This window comes from Scleropages formosus, chromosome 18, assembly GCF_900964775.1.
Source record: "Scleropages formosus chromosome 18, fSclFor1.1, whole genome shotgun sequence".
NCBI lineage: Eukaryota > Metazoa > Chordata > Actinopteri > Osteoglossiformes > Osteoglossidae > Scleropages > Scleropages formosus.
Genome location: NC_041823.1, coordinates 17795852 through 17820551, shown reverse-complemented (window position 1 = coordinate 17820551; position 24700 = coordinate 17795852). Strand labels below are relative to the sequence as shown.

At 43.8% G+C, this 24700-nt stretch overlaps 1 protein-coding gene across 3 annotated transcripts; it reads right to left on the bottom strand.

Annotated features, from left to right (window-relative positions):
* Positions 1-1554: 1554 nt before the first annotated feature.
* Positions 1555-23398, bottom strand: kcnn3 (potassium intermediate/small conductance calcium-activated channel, subfamily N, member 3). 3 transcript variants are annotated; one of them, XM_018735101.1, is made up of 10 exons: positions 22826-23398; positions 21100-22398; positions 16273-16368; positions 11797-12093; positions 11160-11281; positions 10797-10938; positions 8001-8111; positions 4160-4287; positions 3718-3787; positions 1555-3065 (listed from the first exon to the last, which is right to left on the bottom strand). In XM_018735101.1, exons 2-10 carry the CDS (start codon positions 22123-22125, stop codon positions 2802-2804), a joined length of 2256 nt encoding a protein of 751 aa, XP_018590617.1. In that variant the 5' UTR covers positions 22126-22398; positions 22826-23398; the 3' UTR covers positions 1555-2801. The 3 variants fall into 3 exon arrangements, with proteins under 3 accessions (XP_018590617.1, XP_018590624.1, XP_018590631.1); XM_018735108.1 differs by having other exon boundaries at positions 21100-22189; positions 22826-22843; XM_018735115.1 differs by lacking the exons at positions 1555-3065; positions 3718-3787; positions 4160-4287 and adding an exon at positions 5078-5135.
* Between the last annotated feature and the right edge of the window lie 1302 nt (positions 23399-24700).

Genomic DNA, 24700 nt, shown 5'->3' with positions numbered 1-24700 from the left:
AGCAACTTACAATGGATATTATGTAGCATTATGAGCTCACACACCTTATTCACCGCAGTGACTTACACTGCTAGATACACTACTTACACTGGGTCACTCATCCATAAATCAGTGCAAAACACTCTCTCTGTCACTCACACATTGTGGGTGAACCTGAACAGCATGTCTTTGGAGTGTGGGAGGAAACCAGAGCACCCAGAGGAAACCCATGCAGACACGGGGAGAACACGCAAACTCCCCAGAGACTGAGCAGGGATCGAACCCACATTCTCTTGCACCACCCAGGCGGCAGCACTACTTGATGCGCCACTGTGCCACCCCGAACCTGGGCATACTGATATAAAAATATTCAAACTTATTTGAAGGAACAATGCTGTCAAAGAGCAAAACATTGTGGGCCAGTGGGCCTCTTCTTGGTCATTCCTGGTTCTCGCCACCAAGCTGAAACTCACAAAGGCAAAAAGTTTGAGGAGCTGAATTTCTCAGACTGACTAAAATTATTTAAAATCACATGAAAAATGTAAAATGCCCAGGAGTCATCATTGAGACGTTAGCACCAAAACTAGTAATAGTGAGTTCTTGTGAATGGGGAGCAAAAACGTTAAAACTGCAAGGTATAGCAAACGCAAGAGACACACGGCTACCGAACTACATTTCTTCAGCGCTGCGCGCGCCTTCCCAGCAGACCTGATGGACCGCGTGAGTGACGTCATCGCAGCGGTGGGTGTCCCGAAACCGGTGGCTGTCTGAAAATATGTTAAACTTAGATAAGCACTGCTGAGGACGCGTGGCTGCCCTCCATTTTCAGTATATATTATCACCCATGGAATGGCAATCTAATAATTTTTTTTTACAGCAACCACTGACAGAAATCGTGCATTTATCATAGCCGCGTTCACAAAAAAAAAAGTTCGCCGTTTCTGTCGTGTTCTAGCTGTGAGACTGTAGGTGACCGTGACAGGAACCGTTACATGAATGATAATAAAACTGAACCAAAGCATGTTTATTGTACTCAAGAAAGTTGTCCTCTGATTAATAAATGTGAAGTATGACTAAAAATGATGAAAATGGCACACCGCGAACAAAACTCGCTGAACTCGACGCTGCGAAGTTGAGCGCGCGACCACGACGTCACACGGAGAAAACAGAGCAGAGCAAAAATGCGTCTTTGTTCCTCTCTACTCTCACCGTTTTGTTTTTCCTCGTCCGTTTCTTCTTGTTACTAGCAGCTGGCTGTTCATTTTTGCACATAAACTCGTATTTATTTCACTCACCAAAAAGAAACTCAGTGCCACCAGTCCAGCGCATGCAGCTCCTTCAACGATAAACACCAATGATCCAATGTTCACGCCGAGGTGTTTTATATATATATATTTATATACTTTATTAATTATCTCTGGTAAAATAAAATTATAAAATAATTTCAACCTCAGACGTACCTCTCAGCAGTCCTTCATTTTAAAGTCATTAAGTTATTAATACATATATCATAATTTTCATTACGAATGAGAATACTATAGTTTAATAATCATTAGTATCTGCTATAACTGCGGTAGTAATACTTTAATGGTAAAAAACTGAGCAATACAAAGCTATACTGTATTTCAGTGACAGTACAATCCACACAGGTGTAATTCAGTTTTCCGGCCACAGAATGTCGCTGAAAGACAGTTTTCAAAATGGTCTCCGTAGAATGGGGTCAGAAGCAAAAATAGTCTCCAGTATTCCAGCACTCCATTATGATTTTTCTTGCCATGTTTTCTCTTATTTCTCTCTCCCCACATTTCCCTTCTTCCTGTTGCAAAAATGTATTATGTCCCTTTAATGCCTATTTCTTAACTTGCTTATCCTCATTCTCTTCATTCGGTTTGTTCACTTGATTGCTCTTCTTCTTCTGTCTCTTTCTGGCTGTAAAAGGCTTAGCCCTGTAGGTATTCTGTTGATTTCCAAAAAAATCTTTCATTCATTTTCCCCAAGAGATCTTCAGCCACTAAGCAATGGCATGTAGTCCCCTCCCTGATTTGCTTTCTCTACTTCTCTTTGTAGAGTCCATTTTAGTCACTGAGAGCACTTTGGTAGCAAAGTTCGAACTACGCGTGTGTGTTTTTTGTAGGATTTCGACGTACATACGGCTTTTGCAAGCATGGATTACACACTTTATGGCTGTTGTATTCTGTGCATTTGCAGAATTTCTAGGTGTGGAATTGTTTTAGTAGTGCACAAAGTTTTTTATGTATATGTGCATGATATGTCATCAAGTGCATTTTATTTGTTCGAACTGGAAATTGTGTCATGTATACACATTTTTTAACGGAATAAATGTGTGGGACTGACGTTATATTTCACTCAGATGGATATTTTATATGCTGTGTGTTTGTGTAGTGGTAAGTGGCAGTGATTAAAATTCTTATTAAAGGGATGTTCGTCAGCGCACAGTTAGCAATTAGTTAGAAAACACATCCTAAGGATAAAAAGTCATTGTCATTAATTCCTGATGCTGAGGGAGAGAATATTCTTGTAATTAGTGCAGGCTCCATTAAAGTATTCTGTATTAATGTAATACTTTAACAATTACTTCACCTCTCTGCTCCTTATGCCTTATATTGCAATCTTGCTCCTTGCAGACAGTTTCTTGCTTTTCATCAGTCATGTCAATCCTCTGCATTTATCACCATAAAATGTCTTTCTGCATTCCTTAGTGGAGCCAAAGAGTGTTGCTCCTACTGTCCTCTCTCATGTTTTTGTCCCTTTATTATACCCCACCACTTTTTCCCTTGCTCCACCCTCTTTGTTTGTCTTTCTCAGCAGCTGGAGGAGCTGGTATTGGGGCTCCCCTCCCTCTCGGCCCCAGCTACCCTCTCGGCCCCACCCTTGCTGTCCCGCTCCCGCAGCAGTTGGAGCAAGGCAGTGTGCTGGGCAGTGAGTGTGGCTGACAGGTGGGCGGGCAGGGCGCTGAATCCAGCTGTCAGCTGCTCCACCCTCTGTTCCAAGCTCAGCATCTGTCGCTCCAAGTCCTCGCTGCGGTCGTTCAATTCTGACATGAGCTCGTACATCACACTCTGCATCTGGAGGAGGAGGGGAGGGATGGAATGAGGGTGTTCGGGACACGGAAGAGGGATGACAAGTGGCAAATGCCCAAGAGAATGACGGGAATATGTAAGTGGTGTAAAGCCAGTGAACCAACAAGTACATAGAGTCACACATCAGTTGGTATCAAATGAGATATGTACTTTGAAAAACACTATTTTTTAAACACAGTTATTAAAAGGAAAAAAACATGCACAAAAGCATCCATCTACATATTGACACACTCATTCTCTCACCCCCCCCAACTCTCTCCCTCACTGTCGTCCCTGTCTTAACACTCGTTCTCGTTGCTAGGATACGCAAAGCCACAGAAACAAACGGGTCAGCATGGAAACAAGAATGCCAGGATAGATTCGGTGGGAGGGGTGGGCAAAGGTATGTGTCACTGAGAATTATGACATGTTAGGATATGCATTTTGTTCTGCTTGGCACGGGATATTTATGTTGACATAGGGTCAGTGGACAGACTCCTCTACACTCCCCATGTTTCCCTCATAAATGTGTGCATATGCTGGCGCATCCTCATGGATGTACAGGCCTACTACTTTGTACCAGTGTAAGGACCTTTGCACTATTTTGTGCACTACTTTGCACTATTGTGTGTCAGTGAACAGGTCAGTATTGGCTCACCTTAGAGAGGTCTACTAATGTGTTGGCTTGGTCGCTGAGCTTCCTCTGCTCCATTTTCACACTGCGTAGTCTAGGAAGGAATGCACTACCATCAACTTCACAATGTTATTCGAGAAAATGCATGCCACCCAAGAGTGTGATGTTTGCGGGTTGATCAGTATGTCTTATTTTTAAACAAAAAATAAGCAGCAAATTGCACAGTAGTTAAGGACAGATTTTAATCTGATGTTTGAAGGTTTAGTCACCGGAAGGGTTCCAGTATATTACCCTTGAGCAAGCTACTTAATCCAAATTACTGCAGTGTAATATCCCACTGTATACAGGGGTCAAATTATAAGTTACTGAAGATAAACACATTGGCTCAGCACTGAAATGATAATTAGGGTAAATTGCAGCTTTTCATTCTGAGTAAGTGTAAATGACAGTACAGGAAATATCTCACTGGTGAATGGCCTGGAGAAACTTCCTCTGGTGTTTGCGCACCCTGGAGTGGTCTATCTTCTTCATCAGTTTCGTGTGTTTGTAGATCAGCCAGGTCTCCCTCAGCACGTTGGCTGCTGCATTCTTGATCTGTAACCATCACGTTCCCCATGAAAGCCCACTGAAAACACATTCCCCATGGAAAGCAGCCATTTTACACCTCAGGAAAGGTAGGAAGACAATGTTCACCACTGGAGGACATTAGCAGTTTCTACATTACTTTTGTGACTGCCTAAATAGGTCATTCAAGTCTCATGAATACTTCTGTGATTACAGTCATTGGTTTTTGTCCTTTTGAAATAATTACATTCTTACCACAACACTGTCTTATTGACTTGGAATTTCGACCACTCAGGTATAATCCATCTGTAAAATCAACAGGTTGCTGTTACACTCCTCATATATCTCTGTCTCTGCGGAACCACTCCAGAGAGTCTGAGGACACACTGAGTCCAGAGACTCACAAAGGCACCTCCTCTGACTGAGGAAGGGGGAATAAATACACCCTGTAGGGTGATCCAGACTACCATGAGAGCTGGAGAACTCCGGGAAGGTGGTGTGTTTCAATGTGAAGCGGGAAGACCTTTGGCAGAAGAATGTTTCAGTTTGAGAAAGGCATCCTGCTCATGTGTAGAACAGAGTGGCTCTGAGTCAGCTCTATTTTAGTTGCTGACAGGGGCCAGGGATGTATATTCCATGCCATCTAAAGATGTTTGTGCAGAAAATACTGAGCTACAGGGATGCTGACCCCGCCAATGGCACAAACTGCTGACACAAAGGTTTCATTTTGTATTTCAATTGGAATTAGAACACAGTGATGCAAAAATGGCTTACATACAGTTAAAAATAATATAATCACTCACGCCCATTGTAGGTTGTCTGTGTATGCCTTATTGTCCACTTTTTTCAAGTCAGAGTTTCAATCTTGTTGAAAATAACTACATAAAAGAAGTAAACCTTGAATCAAGCCATTAAATAATCATTTAAAAATCATAAAGAAAACAGGAAAACTTAAATTTCACTGCCATTCAAAGTTAAACTTTTTTTTTTTCTCTTTCAGTGGTTTGGGGGTGCAGTGCGTTTGGCCAGCGCCTGCTGTGTAGTGGCTCTGGGGTTCAAGTCCTGCTTTGGATGATTTATGAGAAACTAGAATCCCATCCTGAGTGTGTCCCCTACTTCTCCAGCCTTGCTGGGTAAGGCTCTGGCTTGCCACAACCCCACTTGGGACAAGCAGTTATAGATGTTGGATTTTAGTGGTCAAACGCACATTAAGGTATTACATGTCGACTGGGAAAATTGTTCTTCAATTGACTTTATTTTTTGCATACAGATGAAGTCCTCTTTTTTTAAGAGGAAGTTTAAATATCATATTTAAAATCTAAAATTAAAGGCGTTAAAGCCAGTGCAACAGATGACACTATTCTTCATTGCCTTTTGATAAATAATTACTAAATAAATAAGTACAACCAATTCAAACAATATGTTGAGTGTTGAGGGAAAACAGAATGGGAACCGGAGGGTCTGCCAGCATGCTTCTTCAGGAAGGAATTTTTTGATAATCTTTGACAAGCTTTTAAATGTCTAGTGAATTTTGAGAAAATGACAAACACATCTTACCTTATAGATAAAACAAAATATGAGGCTACGCAAATGGTATTGCTTGCAATCTTGGGGCCATTCAGACTCTACTTACAACCAACTGCACTGTGAATATTGGTATATTGAACAAACGGTTCCTTTTCTGCCACCCTGGCTTTTAACTCCATGTACCATTCTTACTATTCTTTTTGTATAACATAGGACTATATGTCTGTTCCACACTGCGCGAATCCAAATGTCATAAATATCCTGTATTTTTATTTTATTTTTATAATGTAATATCGGAAAGAATATTAAGAAACAAATAGTTATACAAAGTTAAACAAATATCAGGGCTACTGTTACAGTTAGAGCCAACTCCTTGCAATCCAAAGTCCCATCAGAAGACCCAGGTTTGAGTCCTGAAACCTGCTGTAGTTCCCCTGTACAAGGTACTCCAATAAAATTTACCCAGTTGTATAAATGGTTAAATAATTGTAAATAGGTTAGCATACAAACCTAAGATTATAAGGTGCTTTGGAGAAAACCATCAGCTAAAATGAGTGAATAATAATAATAATTCTGAAAATAATAATTCTCATAATAATTACTATAACAGAAATAATTCTCAAAAACACTTTGTTAACTACTCTTTGTTAACTTTGTGGGGCAGCTGGTAATGTAGTGGTTAGCGCTGTTGCCTTTGCACCCAGTGGTGGCAGGTTTGAGTCTTACCTCCAGCTGTTGTACCCTTGAGCATGCTACTTACCCTAAATTGCTCCAGTAAAATCACCCAGCTCTATAAATGGGTAAATAACTGTAAATGGCTGAACACTGAAAATCACTTTGGAGAACAGCATCAACTAAAAGACATGAAACTAGCTAGATAACTAAAACCTGGGACTGCAACAAATAAGTTCAAGATTAAGCAAATTAAACTATGTTCACATATCTTACATACCATCTCTCCCTCAGAACTCTGCAATGTTCCTCAGCATTAAAGAAGGGTCTGAAAACTCACCTCTTTCAGATTTACTTCTTCCCTAATGTCCTATGTGTTTGACAAACGCATATTATCTGTTAAAAAACCTGTATACAGTTACTCATGTAATGTAAACTGTTTCATATGGCAATACATTAACTGTACTCAAGAGTCACATCTGCATCCAAATCTTTCCTTCTATTGGTGTAATGCATTTTTTTGTATTGTACTTAGAAATGTGCGTTGCTTTGGAGAAAAGTGTCTGCTAAATGAATAAATGTAAAGATAAACAGGGTGGCGCGGTGGCGCAGTGGGTTGAACCAAGTCCTGCTTTCTGGTGGGTCTGGGGTTCGAGTCCCGCTTGGGGTGCCTTGCGGTGGACTGGCATCCCGTTCTGGGTGTGTCCCCTCCCTCTCCAGCCTTACGCCCTGTGTTGCCGGGTAGGCTCCGGTTCCCCATGACCCCGTATGGGACAAGTGGTTCTGAAAGTGTGTGTGTGTGTAAATATAAACATATAAAGCATGTAATAAGCTTTTATGGAATGCCCTTTTTTTACATTTTTTATTTGATGCTGGCTACAGATTCAAGGAATCAGGTGTATGATGGTGGACATTGCTGGTGTACTTTCTTGGTTCTTCCAACTGCATTAAACCTGTGTGGTCTCACATCTTATTGACAGTTATGTATTTATCGACAGCGCTGAATGCCTTTTCCAACTCAAGCGGTAACTCCACAAATGAAATGAAAAGGAACCACCAAAAATCCACTTATCAGGGTTCTTAAAATACTAGGAACATGTTCCTTACAAATCAGTGCTTTTTCCTTCCCATGGAGGAGTACTTCAAAAATAATCCTTTATTTGATAATTTATCTGTACCATATATATTGATCACCCTCCCCTTTTGCCAGTAACCATACAGCTGTAATGTTGCCTACATATTTGATAGGTGAAAGCTATTTTTGAAGCACAGGTCTTTGAGTGGCATGAAAAATTGAAAGGAACTCTGAGAACAGATAAACAATGCCACCTCCAGATCTCGTCGGCGAAGGACGTCCTTTTCAGCGCTTTTCGTGGAAAAATTCAACCTGAATGACCAGAGTTAATACCAAAGGTTTCCCAATATTACATGACTGCTTCAGCAACATTAAGGCTTGGCTTGGTTGTCTGGCAAACTGGACCTCCTGTTTTAAAGCATTCCTCTTGTTTGAATATGAGTAATGAGTCCCCCCCAATGAGCCCTACCCTTTTAGTGAGTTGGGTGTCCATCATGAAGTTGTGTACATGTTTCTCTGCCTTGGTCAATTCCAGCTTCCTTGCCACCACAGCCACCACCAGTGCTGTACAGCCAGCTCCCTGGGAGAGACATGGGCAGGGACAAGAGGAGGACATGGAGAGGAATATGGTGTGAGAAAGAGTGAGAAACAAAATGGGAAAGAGGTTGCAGGCAGTAAGCCAGAGAAAAGGAGAGCAACAGAACAGAATCTGTGGTCTAAACACAACTGATTAACTGGACATGACAGTCCATTACACCCGAGACTGAAAGGCTGGTTATCATAGTATATATCCAGTAAATTTCATTAACACTACATAGAAAGAGAAAGGAGAGTTGTTAGAGTACATCCACAGTGACTAATTGACCAGAACTACAAAAGAGTGCAGCACTCAGAGAAAGGGACTGTCACACAGACAGCAGGCATGTAAGTGACTCGTAATGTAACACAAGTTCCCAAATTCTTTTAAACTAAAACAATAAACTGAATTACATGTACATCTTGATGCATTTCTGTGCATATTTTAGACTACAGTGCTAGCAGAAGTGAAAGTCGCAGGAAGAATTCCCAGGAAAATTAACTGAAAATGTGGCAAGAGTTTGGCTCAAGTAAAAAATGGTAAGAAAAGCACTTTTTCCACCAGGTGCTTCTTTACTTTTTTATAGCGTTACAAAATTGACAATAAAAGATGATGAAAGTCAATGAAAAGCTCTCTGACAGATTGCAGGCTTCGCAACAGGGTTTTCATAGAGCTGTACCATTCTGCAAATCACACAGTTTTGCCCGGTTATATGACACAGTGAGTGACATATTAAAGGAAATTGATGTTTTTATGGTTCTGACGAGAAACTTAATTGAAAATGTTTTATACTCACAGATTAGGGTCCCGGTCTGTAAATAACAGGTTCACAAATCAACACTTATTTTTCATGGAGTATATGTTTTTCTAAATGAACTGTTGTAAAATTTTGATTTTTAAAGCAAACTATTTCCTTCTTTTTGGAGAAATAAAGTATGCTCTGACATTTTGATTCTGAGTTCGGTGATGATTGTAGACTTGCAACATGTAATGTGTTACATTATGTGCAAGAATTATAAATGGCTACTAGCTTCATTTTGATGTAAGTGACAGAACACACTCCAACCTTGCACCAATCCTCTCCACAAACTGTCTCTCCCTCACCACCACCCCCATTGCCACCTGCCAGCCCCTCACCACCCCTCAGGGCAATGGTATATTCCAAGAGAGTTGGCCTTCAATGTTGTCATGGTAACGAGGCTGAGAATTCCACCTATAGAAAGTCATTACAATCACATTCATTTGAAAAAAAATCACATCCTTTTCTCGCTCGTTCTATTTCTCTCTTCCTGAATGTCACCATCCAGCCCTCACCACCTCTTTACATTCATTTTTTCTTCACAGCATACTAGATAAAAAGGAAGAGCAGCAAGGCGAAAGCAAACCACTAGTGCTTCCTTCTGGCTACCTGGCAGTTTTCTTTTCTGACAGTTTTCCAGGTTTTTCTGTGAATGTGTGTGTGTTTATGAGTAGGTGGAGGTTTGCCTGTTGGTTTCTGTGTCAGTGTGTGTAGGAGCTTATCTGTGCAACAGTGTACACCTGTATCCACTACATGAGTGTGTTGTTAAGTGTCTGTGCATGTGCGTAGGGGGTGTGTGTCTATGTATGTGTGTATGTGTACTCGTGCTATTCTCTGTAAATATGCAAGTGAGGGAGTGGGTGTTTGTGAGTGTGTACCTTACATGGGAACAGACTGGGTGACACAGATACAGAACGAGGCAACATGGAGAATGTAACAGAGTGAAAAAAGGGACTGAATGAAAAGAAATGGGAGAGAAAAAAAAAATCACCATCTCTGCCAGCAGACAGACACTCTTGCCGCAGTAGGGGTGGAGCGTCTCAGTGTCTGACTGACGAAGGTGAGCGAGACAGAGGGACCCAGACATGTAGACGCACAGAGACAGCGGGACTCACAGAACATGCAGGTGGGAGTGCAGACTGAACTGACCCATGATGGGCTGATAAGGACAAACGGACATGGGCTCGCTGGGATGACGAGGCAGACTTAGCTCTGTCACCCAGATGCCAGGTCGCCGCGGCCGAAATGCTCCCACAGTGGAGGAAGTGTCAGGAGTGGCGACGTGAGCAGGGAGAGGAAGACATTAAGAAGGGTGGACAAGCTAACTAATGACCACATGTCATCAGCCTCAGACTATGGTGCCAGCCCCAGCACACACAGACACAGCATAATGCCTGGCGCTGAAATAGATGTAAACACACAGAGGGACTCCTGAGGGTCCGAAAAGCACCAGGAGTGCAGAGGGGAGCATTCACGGGGTGAGGAAAAGCCTGGTAATAAGACCGTGCAGAAGGGGGTGTGAAGTCTCAGCTCTGTCTCTGTGTTCAGATACTGGGACTCACGCATAAACGACAACTCCCATTGGTGATGTAATCAATCAGGCGGCTGCAGCACAGGCCCAGGTTAATGTGAAGAAGATGAAGAGATAAGACAGACAGCAGACTGCTCTCTGAAGCTCCGCAGGTGGAGTTGCAGAGCGAAAGTAAAAACACAATGGAGAAAGGAGAACAGCGAGAGTGCGAGATAAGCAAAGACAGACTGAAATAAGGAGGAATAACTATTGATAAGTGATCAACAAACAGATTCTATGGCTGGTGTTTGAATGCCATCGCTGTGCTGCTTTTCCTGTGAGATGCCTGGTCTGGGGATTGAGATGGGGTTATCCTTACCATGATGCCCGTGAGTAAGCAGACGCCTTTGCCGCAGTAGGTGTGTGGGACCATGTCTCCGTATCCGATGGACAAGAATGTAATAGAAATGAGCCACATGGCACCTAGAAAATTGCTAGTCACATCCTGGGCATCATGGTACCTAAAAAAGTAGACAAAGCAGGAAATAAGAATTATATATTTTTCCTTTATGTGGTCTTATGGTCCTGTTTCAGCTCTTGAGCTCCCTCCCTGGTCTTCCTATGTGTTGGGTTATCCAAATACAGAGTTGCTATAGCATCATTGTCACTCAGTTTTTCTCTTGTCCCACCACATCTACATTAATCTCTTCTCCCTTCATCATGACATGCCCTCGTTCCTTACCTCTCACAGACACGCACAGTCCAGGCAGCGATGATCCACAGGGAGATACTGAAAACCAGCAGCACAGTCCCCGGGCAGATAGTCATCAGGGTCTTCATTACAAAGCGTGTGTTGAAGTGCACCTAGAACCCCGTAAGACAGAGTGTACAGCTTATCACCTATAGGGCATATTCAAAGTAGCTACAAGGAGACAGATGGAGATGAAGCACATGGCTCACCACCCATAACTACCTGTTACTGCTCTGCTTGGCAGGCAACAGTGGCGCTGCCCACTGCAGTGCCTCAAATGCTGAAGCAGCAAACCTGTTGTCATTGTACTAGTGTCTCTGCCACTACAATCCATCTGATCTCAGAGAAGACATGAAGGAAGAGACTGCTGGCCCCCAGAGAGAGGGAGAGTGAGAGAGACGGAGAGGAAAAGCAACAGAGTGAGAGAGTGAGGGCGATGATCTCAGATTGCAGCCCCTGATCATGCTGAAGGCCCTCTGCTACAGCAGTACTGGATGTGAATTGCTTTTACTGGTATTTTTATGACATGTCATGGGATTTATTACTGTGAAGCAGAAATAAAAGCTGTATAATCCCAGAATTACAGGAGTACAGGGGAGGTATTCATGGTGTGGGGGTACCCTCTGACCTTGTTGAGGGCTCCAATGCTGCGGGAGGAGGCGTCAGTGAAGAGCTTGCTGTGCAGCAGCATGACGCGAGCAATGAGGTACAGCCTCAAGAACATGGGCACTGAGAGCACCATGTCCAGGTCTGCTTCAGCCACTGATGGCGTGTAGGAGAAGGCCAGTCGTGCCCGCCAGTGGAAGCGGAAGTCACCTGGCACCGGGTGTACTGCTGACACCAGCAGCTCCAAGGCAATGAGCAGTACCCTCTCCATTGTCATGGCAATACGCCAGTCATCTGCTCCGTTGTCAATGACGAAGAGCTAGGAAGAAGGCAGCAGGGAACATTACATTTGCGCTACTGGTGGTGGCAAAGTCAACATTTTTCACTGTCGCCACTGGGAAGGAGTAATAGGATAATTAATCCTCACCATCGCCATATAAGGCATTACAACTGCTAGAATTTGCCTCTATTTATATTCTAATTATGCCTGTTATGATGTTACTGAGATACTTTAACAGAGTTAAAGGAAAACTAATTTGTTGCACTTAAAATTGCTAAGAGAGGAGTTGTTTCTGTGAGGCTCTGAGGAATACTTTTGCTAGGCAAACATGCAATATGGGAAAACCTAGACTTAAGCAAAATATAATAATGCCAGAGAGAATAAGGCACTACCATACACAACCTCAAAGTGCAGCACTGATACAATGCATATGTGAATCAAAAATATCAGTGCAGGATTTATTGTTACGTTGCATATCATTTCAGTAGATCCTTTCATTCAAACCAAGCAAAATTACACAGCTAATAGTTTTTACTCATTTAAACAGCTAGATGTTTACCCAAAAATCCAAGCTGAATAGCTTTCTTACGCCTGTAAGAATAAGAATTCCCAGAGTTTGAACACAATCTTTTAATGCAGATTCATAACCACCATGACCATGATCTCACCACAGTTTGTAATTGATTCAAAAGCTGATTATGGCAAGATTTGTCTTGGCAACTGTACCCCTCTACATCTGAGGTAAATGTAATTGTGGCATTGTAATGGAATTCTGTTTGCATGTGTGTTTCATGTGGAAGGTGTGTACTGCCATATGGCCAACAACCTGCATAGCATGTGTACTGCCATGTGTATACTGTGTGCCAGTCTGAGTGTGTTTTTTGCCAATGCTGCCTTGTCATGGTGACTGTTGCCAAGGCGACAACATCAAAGACCAGCAAAGCTTAATTAGGGTCCCCAGTGAGAGAGGGAAAAAGTGAGTGGTAGAGTGAAAGCAAGCAAGAAATTGTGTAACAAAGACATATACGTGGTTATATAGAGTTTGTGTCCTGCATTCTGTGACAGAATGAATCAGTTGTCCCTGCATTTCAGAACCAGCAAAACTACCTTAAGAACTAATATTAAATATACCTATAGGTTTAGGGGTTTACTGTTGCATTTTTAGGGGGGGTGCGGTGGCGCAGTGGGTTGGACTGGGTCCTGCTCTCCAGTGGGTCTGGGGTTCGAGTCCCGCTGGGGGTGCCTTGCGATGGACCGGTGTCCCGTCCTGGGTGTGTCCCCTCCCCCTCCGGCCTTATGCCCTGTGTTGCTGGGTAGGCTCCGGTTCCCTGTGACCCCATATGGGACAAGTGGTTCAGAAGGTGTGTGTGTGTTTTTTGCATTTTTACTGCTCATTTCTCTGTGAGCTGTCACAGCGGGATAAGTGTAAAATCACAGCACCTGTCTACAATCCACCAACAGAGAATAACAATCAAAGCCTGGACACTAGACTGCTTGTCTCGCATTGTGAATGACATTTAACCAAATCAAACAGAAATGATTCAGATCCTTATTGCCGTCAGGAAATGACTGTCATTTTTCTCTCACCCCCACCTTGCCCTGCTTGCACTCCTTCCGTCTCCTACCCCTCCCAGTGCCTTCCTCTCTTCTCCAGACTCCTCTTGCAGCTCCCTTCATCTCCTGTTTCTCTAACGTCCTCTCCCTCTTGCTTGCTCTTACGCCACCGCTCCTTCTCCATCTCTTCCCTTTCTCGTTAAATCACCCCCGGAACATGGTAAATAATTAAATTCCATTAGGGAAGGTAATCTGTCAATTGGGGTGGCTGAGGACTGCTGCCCATACATGCCGAGCCCCCTAAGCTCACTCCATTACTGCACAACTTGGACCACAGGCAAGGGAGGGAAAACAGTGGAGGCTGGCTTGAGTGGGTGGGGGGTCAGAAGAGAAAAGGAAAAGGGGCTATGTGTGAAAAATGGCAAAGAAAAAATCCTTCCCACTGCTGCATGATAGGAGCATATTGGATGGGCCTGTGCCGACTGGAAAACTACAAGCAGGAGTGCAATGGCTACCGCAGTGCCAGAAAAGTCCCTGCGGTCCAGTGTGTACGCTAATCATATTTGCACTAAATGCAAATTAGCCTGATCACAGCACTGGCACTGGAAAGGCACATGCCCTGCTGCCCAGATTGGCTCTCAGTACTGAGACCAAACCCTCGGGAACCAGGCGGGTGCTTCGCACCGGTTATGACCGTCTGTCTGCGCTTTGTCCAGTCTCATAACAAGGTCATTACTGTCAAATCCTTCTGATGGACAGCTGAGAACCAGCCCACTAGGGGATCTGACCCACCAGAAAAGGAGCATACCTGTATGCCCATGCTATTCCTCCATGCAAGCAATACTGTATGCCAACAGAGGGTGCAGCTAGAAGTACTACCTTCCCCAGAGAGTGGCCCCATGAGCTGGAGGGCTCTCTGAGTCACATAGGGCAAGTGCTCAACACACAGACACAAACACACATGTGAGCAAGCCCCCAAGCCAACAATGACCCTGACATCCCAAAACAAGTTACCCAAAATACTGACCTGTTTCACAGAAACAACAGATCCAAAACCAAAAAGCCTAGTTTCAGGAAACTGCTTTGGACTCTGAACACTAAAATGCCATACCGTGACCACAGCAGTTATGATGTGGTAGTATCTGAATTGCCTTGTGGGAGCCTCATGCACTCCCCTGATTTCATATTGACACAGGGTCTGTGGTCGACATGAGGAAGGGCAGCAAGGAGGAGATTCTCACAGGAAGACCAGACCTGCCTGATACTCCTCAGCAAACCAGACAGAGGTAAGAGGAGGTAAACAGATAAAGAGGGAGTGTACAAGGGAGTGAGAGGGAGAGAGAGATATGACCAGTACAATCAGATAAAGAGAGAGAGAGAACAATTAAAGCAAGAGGGATAAAGAAAGGTAAACAGAGGTAAAAAGGAAGATGGAGAGATCTAAAGAGAGATCATTCCAGCTCTAACAGCCTCTACCATCTGAAGCAGAAACAGACAAAACCTTAATAATCTTTAAATCATTATCTTGGATGAACAGTGGCTTTCAATTTTTGCAGAATGAATTTTGTTTTTCATAGGAACATATAAGCAAATGAACTTATACATCATATAGTAAACATGCAGAGACCAGGCAGATGCCAGTAGAGTACAAAGTGGGGATGGGATCCCAGTTATTACAACAAGCGATTGTCACTAAATCCTCCCCAAACTTCATTTAATCAAAAGGAATTAAATCTGGGAGATTAACTGTGGACCATTTTTATCTCTTTCTCTCTCTCTCTGTCCCCATGTCTAAACGTGAGCCTCTCGTCCTGCCACGCCCGTGAGAGCACACGTGCATCCCTTTATCGGCACCCTGGCACACAGCCATGTGTCAGTGTGAGTCTGTCATAGGGGTATCCTCCGGGTCGAGTCCGGGGCCACGAGTGAGTGCTGACCGTCTCATGACGCACCACACGCATGCGTGCATAAATTATGCACTGAGGCCTGACTGTCCCTGAGCACGGTGGCCTCTCCCGCCTGTGAGCGGATTGGAGTCAGTGCTGAGTGCAATTTCCCATCAACCTCATGGAACCAGTCAGTCAAATGGGCAAGGTGCTGGGGTTGCTGTGTTCACATATGCTGGCATCATAAAGAGTGCAGTGGCTTCTTCTTCTTCTTCTTGCTATATGTGTGAATGTTACTGTCTAAAAGCACATAACTCAGCCCCAGGGACTGCATGTCCTATAAGCTTGTGTGAGAACTTGTGTGTGAGTGTTTGTGTACTGCTCTTCATGTGCATGCATGTGTAAGCCTGTATTTCTGAAAGTGTCTGAGAATTTCTACTCACTTGTCTGTGTTTTTGTGTGTCTGTGCGTCTGTGTGCGTGCAAATCTGTGTTTTTATTTCTGTTAATTAAATTGCATGTATGTGTGTGTACATTTGCATACGTGTGAATATGTATGTTTGTCTACATATGTTTCAGTATGATGTGTATGTTATGAATGGTACACGTAAAGGGCACAAAGTTGCATCTTCCAAGTGAATCTGACTGTAATGAGAGTGATTTCACTGTGTGTTTGTCACTCATCCATGTCAGCGAACATGTTTACAGAAGACATTTGAGCTCTGGAGAAGCACATCACGGCTGCTATAAGCATCTAATGGAGGGGAGAGTGTAGTTACCTGCACCTCACGAGCGTGGTAAGCAATGATAAGGCCCAGCAGGATCACTGTGGAGAGGCTGATGAGACACTTCAGAGCCAGAGAATACATGGAGCTCTGTAAAGGAAGACACACGCACACACACACACACACACAGAGGTCATCATTACATTAAAGAGCAGCATCTGGAATTATGCCTCTATTCACACTTCACCCTGTACTTCAACTCTCTGATTCTGCTTCCCAATCAAATGCTTTTGCTCACAGTGGTCTCCTCCCATTTTTACCATCCTCCACATATCCAGTTCATGTACACTTATGTCCAGTTTTATACACAACTTTTCAAACATGTTTCAAACTATAAACCTCATGCACACACCACTGAAAAATCTCTGACATCCAAGAAGTTTTATTACCGATTACACTCAAATGCATATTCCCTATATTCTATTGTCCCTTGATTATCTGACAGATACTATTATATGACATCACCCTTGTCATCTCATACATCTGTCTTTTGCATCATTCCTTATTCCCATGTCATATTCCATCTTCCCATATTCTTGTGCTTTCCACTTTTATCTGTCATTGGTCAATCTGTTTACATTAAGGTCTCTCAACTGATGATAAGTAATGACAACGGTTGCCTGATTAGATGGATACACAGGAGAGGTTCAAACATTGTGACAGAAATTAGTATCAGGATATGTGAGACCAGTACTGAATGGCTCAGAAGTCTTGTAAATGTAAAGCTCATAACTGTTTCACTGGCTGAGGGGTTTGTGTGTGTCTGCATGGGGGGGGCTTAAAAAGATATTATCAGATACTGCTGAGGTTGCCTGGGTCACTGGCAGCATCAATGAAAACCTGCTTATGCTTCAGGTGTATAACAGTCAGTCAGTATTGCTCCATATTTTCAAGACCGCAAACAATCTGACACAGGCAGAAATTCAGACATTACAGTTGTGCATACTATTAAATTACACAAAATTAACTTTCTCATTCATTCATTCATTCATTCATTCATTCGCTCTGGTCAGGAAAATTTAGGGTTCTGGCTGGATTAATCCAGTTCAATATTCTAGTTATGGAATCAGAACATGACATGCCATAAGGATTCCTTCTGCCAAGCATCTCAAATTACTTTTATAGTTCATTGTGCAAGCCTGCATAAACAAGGGTCCCCAAACCAATAATGAGTATTTTCTTGCCTGTTGCTTAATCTTAAATGGACTAGGAGACGTGGTAAAGGGGCTGAACCAACACTACACTGAGCAAATTAAAAGCTTCAGCTTCATCAATTAAAGCCACAGCTTTGCTGGGGGTGAAATGGAAGGAAATCTGTCTGCCGTGCAACTTAAGTTTGCTTTGGCTTTGCTCATTGAAATTCAGCTGAAGTGGCTGTGGGATAGTAACTAGCTTTGTCATTATTGTCAGAGTTCATTTGTATTATTTCCTTTCCTTGCATTTTTGCTCTTTTGGTTATTTTTGCTAGGTTCACTGACTCAGAAACATAAGGAGCAAACACGAGATGCATGTTAGCGTTAATGCTAATGCATACATCTGAACATGTGAGCGTGCACACATGTGCAAATGCCAACATCTATTCCAAACATGCAATTAATTGCATGTGCTGTTTTCATTTTAAAATACCAGTCTGCGGTACTTCCTGGCCTTAGGGGTCCCCAGCTCTCTGTCAGCGGAGTCTGGTGCAATCGGTCTCTGGGGAAAACGGGTACTAGACAGGGTCCCCGTGTCACCTTGCTCGCTGTGGCACACTCAATTGCACACTGGCACAGGCCATTTCACCCCACAACGCCCAATTACACAGTCACAGGCAGCGGGTGGTGGATGCACACACCACCATGCACAAATTGATACACGAACACACACATTCACGTGTGAAATTACACAGCGCACCTTGAAGGTCTCATGTAAAACTGCTGACACACAAACAAGAGAATAACACACAAACATGCATACAGAGAAACTGCAAATTCATGTGTAGCAAAGGGAAATAGCTGAATATACCCAGTCTTTATGGTTAGATCTTTAAAAATCACATGTGAACAGCAGAGAACCCAGAAGAGAAAAAGTGACATGGAGATAGCAATGTGTAAAACACACAAAGGTACAAACATGCAACGTAAGCTACATTAGGCATAGAAGAGTCAATGCAGCTCTTACAGGTATCATTTACTTTGTTAGAAACAGATGGCCTTTAGCACAAAGAAAAATCACAGTGTACACCAAGTTGTGCCGGAAAATAGAGAACGCAGCTGAGGTCATTCCTGCATAAGGATTAACGGCATTGTCGGCTTCGGCTGCGACAAAGCTCCGAGAACAGACAGAGCGCCTGTCAAGCCAGCATTTCCAATACGAAGCCCTATGGGGAAGCGTGTCCAGGGGCTGACGAACAGGTGGGGCGTGAGACACATGCACATTCCTGTCTGTTAGACATGTGAAGCCCAAGTCCTCCAATATGACCGAGACCCAGGGGGAAATTCCTTTCTGGTGAAGGTGCGAAAATGATCTATCGATTTGACAATGACTTCTGACACATTGTTTTCTTGGATGTTCATGTTCAAACACTCAAAGATGGGAAAAGGACCACCACAACCAGTGACCTATGTAATAACAACAAATGGAAGTAATAACAGAGTTTCTTCCTGTTGTGAAAGATAGATTGTGTATTTATTGCAGATAGGGGCCTTCATTTCGAGGAAACTCTGTTCTGTGTGTACCGTATTTCCACATTTGTACAGTAATAATACAGTTCTGCTGACTGTAAGGCATTTTTCTCTTTTTTTTCTCTCTCTTTCACTTGTCTTTTTGCCACTTTTCTGACAATTGTTCCTTTATTCTTTCCACCCCTCTTCTTTATTCTATCCCTTCCTCTATTTTGGGATGACAGTGCATGTGCTGTGTTGGTGTGAATGAACTTAGAGATCTCCCATGGTACAGCAGCTGAACATGTTGTAAATATAGAGCACGGCCTGGAAACACACAGACACACAGACATGCACAGACACAGACAAGTGCACACATGAAAACACACACACTTGTAAATACAGATTAGTAATTGGAAACATAAATATGCCCAAAAATGCACACCCCCTAAGCTGAAATATAAAAATAAAAATGCTGAAAATAGAAGAAAACGGCAACTCACATGTCTGGGTTCACAATATATAACCAGACAGTTATAAGTAAACCATTAGAACTCATATGCATACATTTGTATGCTGAGCAATGAGAGAGACATCTCAAGAGGGACACAAAATAGCTGTCCTTTCTATTCTGTCCCTCAAAAACAGCTGACAGAACACATTATTAGAAATTCTTATTTAGCCCCACATAGTATATGTGTGTCTACGTTTGTGAGTAAATGTGTGAAAGTGTTTGTGGAAAGGGTCTAAGGGATCGATTCAAGTATCCCTAAAGGACAGTAACTTCTGACAGTAAAGCAATACGGGCTTTTCCGTAATGAAACATTATCTGCTAGATGGTGTCTGTGCCTTTCTTTTAGCTAACGGCCTAACAGTCTGGTCCTTTCACAGCATTGCCAAGTCTTCCCAAATGTTAAGTTTAATTCCTCTGGTGGTAAGAACAATCAGTCAAGCAAAAACCTCATTAATATCAACACAATTAATCAAACTGAACTGAGTGTTCCTATGGACAATGTCATGTCTTGCATGCTAATACTTTGATGAGCAGCAATGCTTTAGTATATTAACAAAATAATGTTAGAACTACATATTAATCAGTAGTACAAACCACAATATCCTATTACAATTTATAGTAGCGCTATATACAGTTCTATGCAGTTTAATTTATTGTATATGACTGTTATTATCATAATTTATTAAATGGTTTGACTCATTCTGATTTACAGTCCTAAACAGGGGGTGTTTTGTATTGCCTTTGATATTCCTCTTTCATTTCTTTTCATTCGTTCTCTTTTTTCCAATAACACTCCCCCGGTTTTCCGCCCACTGGAATAACAGTTGAGCTGGGAGAGTAAGAGAAAAGAGAAAAGAGAGCAAGAGAGAGAGAGGTAAAGGGAGCATAAAGACAGCATTCACATCTAGAAAAGGGCAACATTTGGATCTGGAAAAAAACACAGCAAAAAGATGAGAAAGAAACAGAATGTCTCCTTGGGAAAGGAGGCAGAAAAGTGCGAGAAAGAGGAGAGGAGCAAAGTGGGAGAGCAGACATAAGACATGTACCTCTTATAGCACACAGCTGCACATGGAGGAATCAGTCTTCCCCAGTGCTCCAATCACATTAGGACTCATATGATGAACAATCTCCATTAGGCCTCCTGCCACAAAACAATCCAACTAAATACCATTCCGCTCTTGCTACCAAAGCCGTGATTTCCTAAAATGGTCTTTTATACCAAAGTAAAAAAAAGGGTCAGCTAAATGAACAAAGCTCAAGACTATACCCAACAGCTACATACAACAGCCACACTTTCCAGCAGCAGCAAATACTTTCATTGTCCACAGACATAAAATACCCCATCAGTGGTTATTCATCAGTACCACATTCCCATTCAGTCACAAAAACCTGCATACGTACTTTTTCTGTTTAGTAACGACTCCACAGACACATCCAAACAAATACTCAGTTTAAGACACATTCAGAACAATAAATGACTCCCCCATCTTCCACCTATAATTTTGGCCCAATGGCACTTCCTTCCATGACATGCAGTCCTCACCTCCAGATACTAACCAAGCATTTGACTAAATCTCCTTCACTTTGACCTGAGTTACTTGACTCCATCATATGTCCAACAGCTCCTAAAATATCCTTCAGCGAACCCTGCCACCTGCCTCTTACCTTGCTGTAGACACCCCAGGAGAGCTCTGTCTCAATGACCATGACCACGATGCCAAACATCCCAAAGATGAGGGCGTAGTCACTCAGTCTCTTCCTCTTCTCAAATAGCGCTCGCCTGTGACCCAGCTTGTACCCGATGTTTTGATTCTTTCGCTTGGTGGCCTTGGAGGTACTGGTACCCCTTGCACTCCCACTGCCTCCACGGCTGTTCCCTGCACTTCCAGCACCCCCAGTGCTGCTCAGTGCCCCTCGACTTTCAGACCGGGCATTGTTCTGGTGGTAGATGGACATCTGATTGGTGGTGGTATCAAAGTCGTAGCCATATGGTGAGTCCTCTTTGGAAGAGATCACAATCTCTGGGGGGTTTTGGGCCTGCGTGTGCAGCAGAGGCCCTGTCGCCCCCATTTCCCTGTCCCGTGCTGCTCCCCCTCCCCCATCTTTGGTGTCGCTTCCACTGTCCGACTCAATGAGGTTCCTCCGGGACGCGCTCAGACGGCTGAGGGGCTTCATGACCCCACCGGTGTATTTGCAGGAGCTCATGGCGATTTCGGTGAAAGGGTTGCTGTCCCGTCTGTGAACCAGGGGGCTGGCCTGTCTGTGCTTGGACCCTCTGTCCCTCTCCCGCTCTCTCTCCCGCTCCCGTTCAGTGGAGGGTGAATGTGAGGAGTAGAAGAGAGCATTATAGACAGGTGAGTTGTCCCCACTCAGGCTGTGCTGGCTGCCCAGGCAGGATGACAGTGGCGTGCTGGTGGGGTGCAGGGCATTGGGGATGGCAGGGGGGAGCTGCTGGGCCGAGGGCAGGGGTAGCTTGGGGAGAGCAGCTGGTGGGAGCCCGGGTGTGGTGGGAGATGAGGTGCTGTTGAGCCGGTCTATATTTGCACTGCCTGAGTGGTTAGAGTGGTTGGCACCAGGGTAGGCACCAGCAGCAGACGGGTGGGAGACGCCACTTAGAGGAAGCGCTGGCCTCTGTTCCTCTTCTTCCCCCCCAGCCAGGACGGTCAGGTTTAGTGAGGGTGGTGGCTCCATGGTGGGACGCGAAACTCCGAGTGACCGTAGCTCCGGGGTTCCGGGGATTTTCTGGGCTCAGGTGCTTGACAGTGTTGGGAGTACAGAGAGCAAGGGCGAGGAAGACATGAAGAGGGTTAAACTGTGAGGGAATGCACTGAGAGCCGTGGAGAGAGGACCGACGAGAAAGAGGGTGGAGAGACAGATGGGGAATGGAAAGGGTAAAGGGAGGAGTGGAAGGGACTGAGGGGAAGGGAGCTGGTTGAAAGTGGGGAGGAAAAAGGGATGTGGGATCTGAACAGGAAGAAGAGACACGGTCAGGTTTTGCCTTGATTTGTCCTCCACTTACAAACTCTTATCAACCCACTCCCCACTTCTGCATCTCTTTTTCGCACATACTCACAAACCCATCATGCACGCACACACACACACGCACACTGTCTCTCACACCCAAACACAAGCACAAAAGGCTTTTGAATTCTGTATTTATTTTATCAGTATTTATCTGCATTCGCAACCCTGAAGACCAACAGCTTATACCAATAATTATATGCAAAAATATTTACATTGACCTATCTTGTAGTCTATCTATAACGCCACATGTTTAACAGTACGTTTTGTGCATCGTTTCCCTGCCTACCATCCATCCATCCATCCATCCATCCATCCATCGTGGCCCAAATGCTCATGTTGTCTGTCACAGACTCTGTCTCTCTCCTACCTCCACTCTCCTCTCCTCTTCTCCTCTCCTCTTCCCCACTCCGGCTGTTGATTCACACGAAAGGCGGAAATATTCCGATATTCACTTTTTTTTTTTCATGTTGTTACGGCCATTCCATCATCATTCATCCTCCTCCGTTGTGCGCGGAAAACTGCCCTCTCTGAGGTACCAGATGTTGGTATTTTATTTTATTTTATTTACTTGTTATTCGACTTCGTCAGTCTTCCGTCCATAGTTAAACATGCATTTTTCTCAATGTGCTGTTTTTGCTCTTCTCTGTTCCCTCTTCCATGCTAAAGGCGAAATGTCGAGATATTTGCGCGTTACCACAAAATATTAACTCTCGTGAACAGTTGACGGAGGACGACAGTTGCTGCTTCTGTATTATATCCTACTTGACAATACTTGATTCTTTCTAACACTGACAGTTTCGTCATCGTGTATCATTAGAGCAATTTGAGTACAAACGTTTAAAAAAACGGAGAGAAAAATCACAGTTTTTGGTAGAAATCCAAAAACGACGGTGAGCCGAGCTGCAAGCGCCTCCGCGGTCGCTTGTTCCATCGGTGTCTCCGCTGCTCGTCACTCTGCCGCCTCTGCGATCCCAAGTTCTCTCTCGCTCTGCCGCTGTCCCCGCCCACTTCCCACCCCCCGCGCGCTGCCATTGGCCAATCCCAGCAGAACCATATGAATATGCAAACTGTGAAGGTTGTTCACGTAAGGAGCAGACCGGTCCCCTCTGGTCCTTCTGGTCCCGCTCCTAATGACTACCTCTTCGATTTAACTGTATTGCTGAACAAAATAGTGTGTTAGTGTCTCTGTTATAACAGACAATCGAATATGCCCCGCACGCTCCAGTATTATTGGGGACGTAATTGCAGGAGAAGCGCTGAGCAGCGCAGTCGTGGTGGGCGTCGTGCTGCGCAAACGCTCCGGCGTCACTTGCTCGAATAACTTTAGCGTAGTTCACCTAGATTTGCCTTTAAAAATGCGTTTCAGTTGTCTTCACCGACAAAACCGTAACTTTCCCCCCAAATTGTGTTACAGAGTGACACGGGCATGACTATGTGTATGGTGTTCCTCAACTCATTAAGCAGATGATGCCTTCCTCCAGAGTGACTGACCCATGATTTGTACAGCTGACCATTTTTTTTTTACTGGATCAATTCAAGGTAAAATACCCCTGCTACAGTGTTCGAGCCCAGATCCTTTCAGTCAGTGGCTCAAAGCATTAGGCTGCTTGCTGCCCCAATATGATGAATGTAGACATCAGAAGTGTCAAAACAGCCTGTATAACTACAGATCTGAGTGGGTAGCAAAATTCTCTATACAAACATGTTCTGACTTTTTTGTAGGATTACTAATTATAATAATTACCTCAGTGGCTTTATATTACATCATTGCAACCTGGTCTCCATAATGATAATAAGTACATAATCTGCTCAGTTGTCAGAAGGATCTATCTCTAGCAAGTTAAGTCAAATTAGGACAATGGGAACACTGACAAGCAATAGCTGATGGATTGTCTTCAAAAGGCAGGTAAAGGTAGGTAAGGTAAAAAATACTGTGCCCCAGAACGCTGCTGCTCGAGTTGTGTTTGACTTGCCAAAGCATTCCCATGTATCTCCTCTACTCATTTTTCTGCACTGGGTTCCTATAGTTGCCTGGATCAAATTTAAGACCCTGGTTATTGCCTACAAATGCATCAGTAGAACTGCTCCCAGCTATTTACAGGACTTGATCAGCCTCTACACCCAACCAGACCCGTTCACTCATCTACTTCTGCTCACTTGGTGCTCCTGCGCATGAAAAGTAAAGCACGGAGGGTCTCAGTTCTGGCTCTGTTGTGGTAGAATGACCTCCCCCCTTCACCCA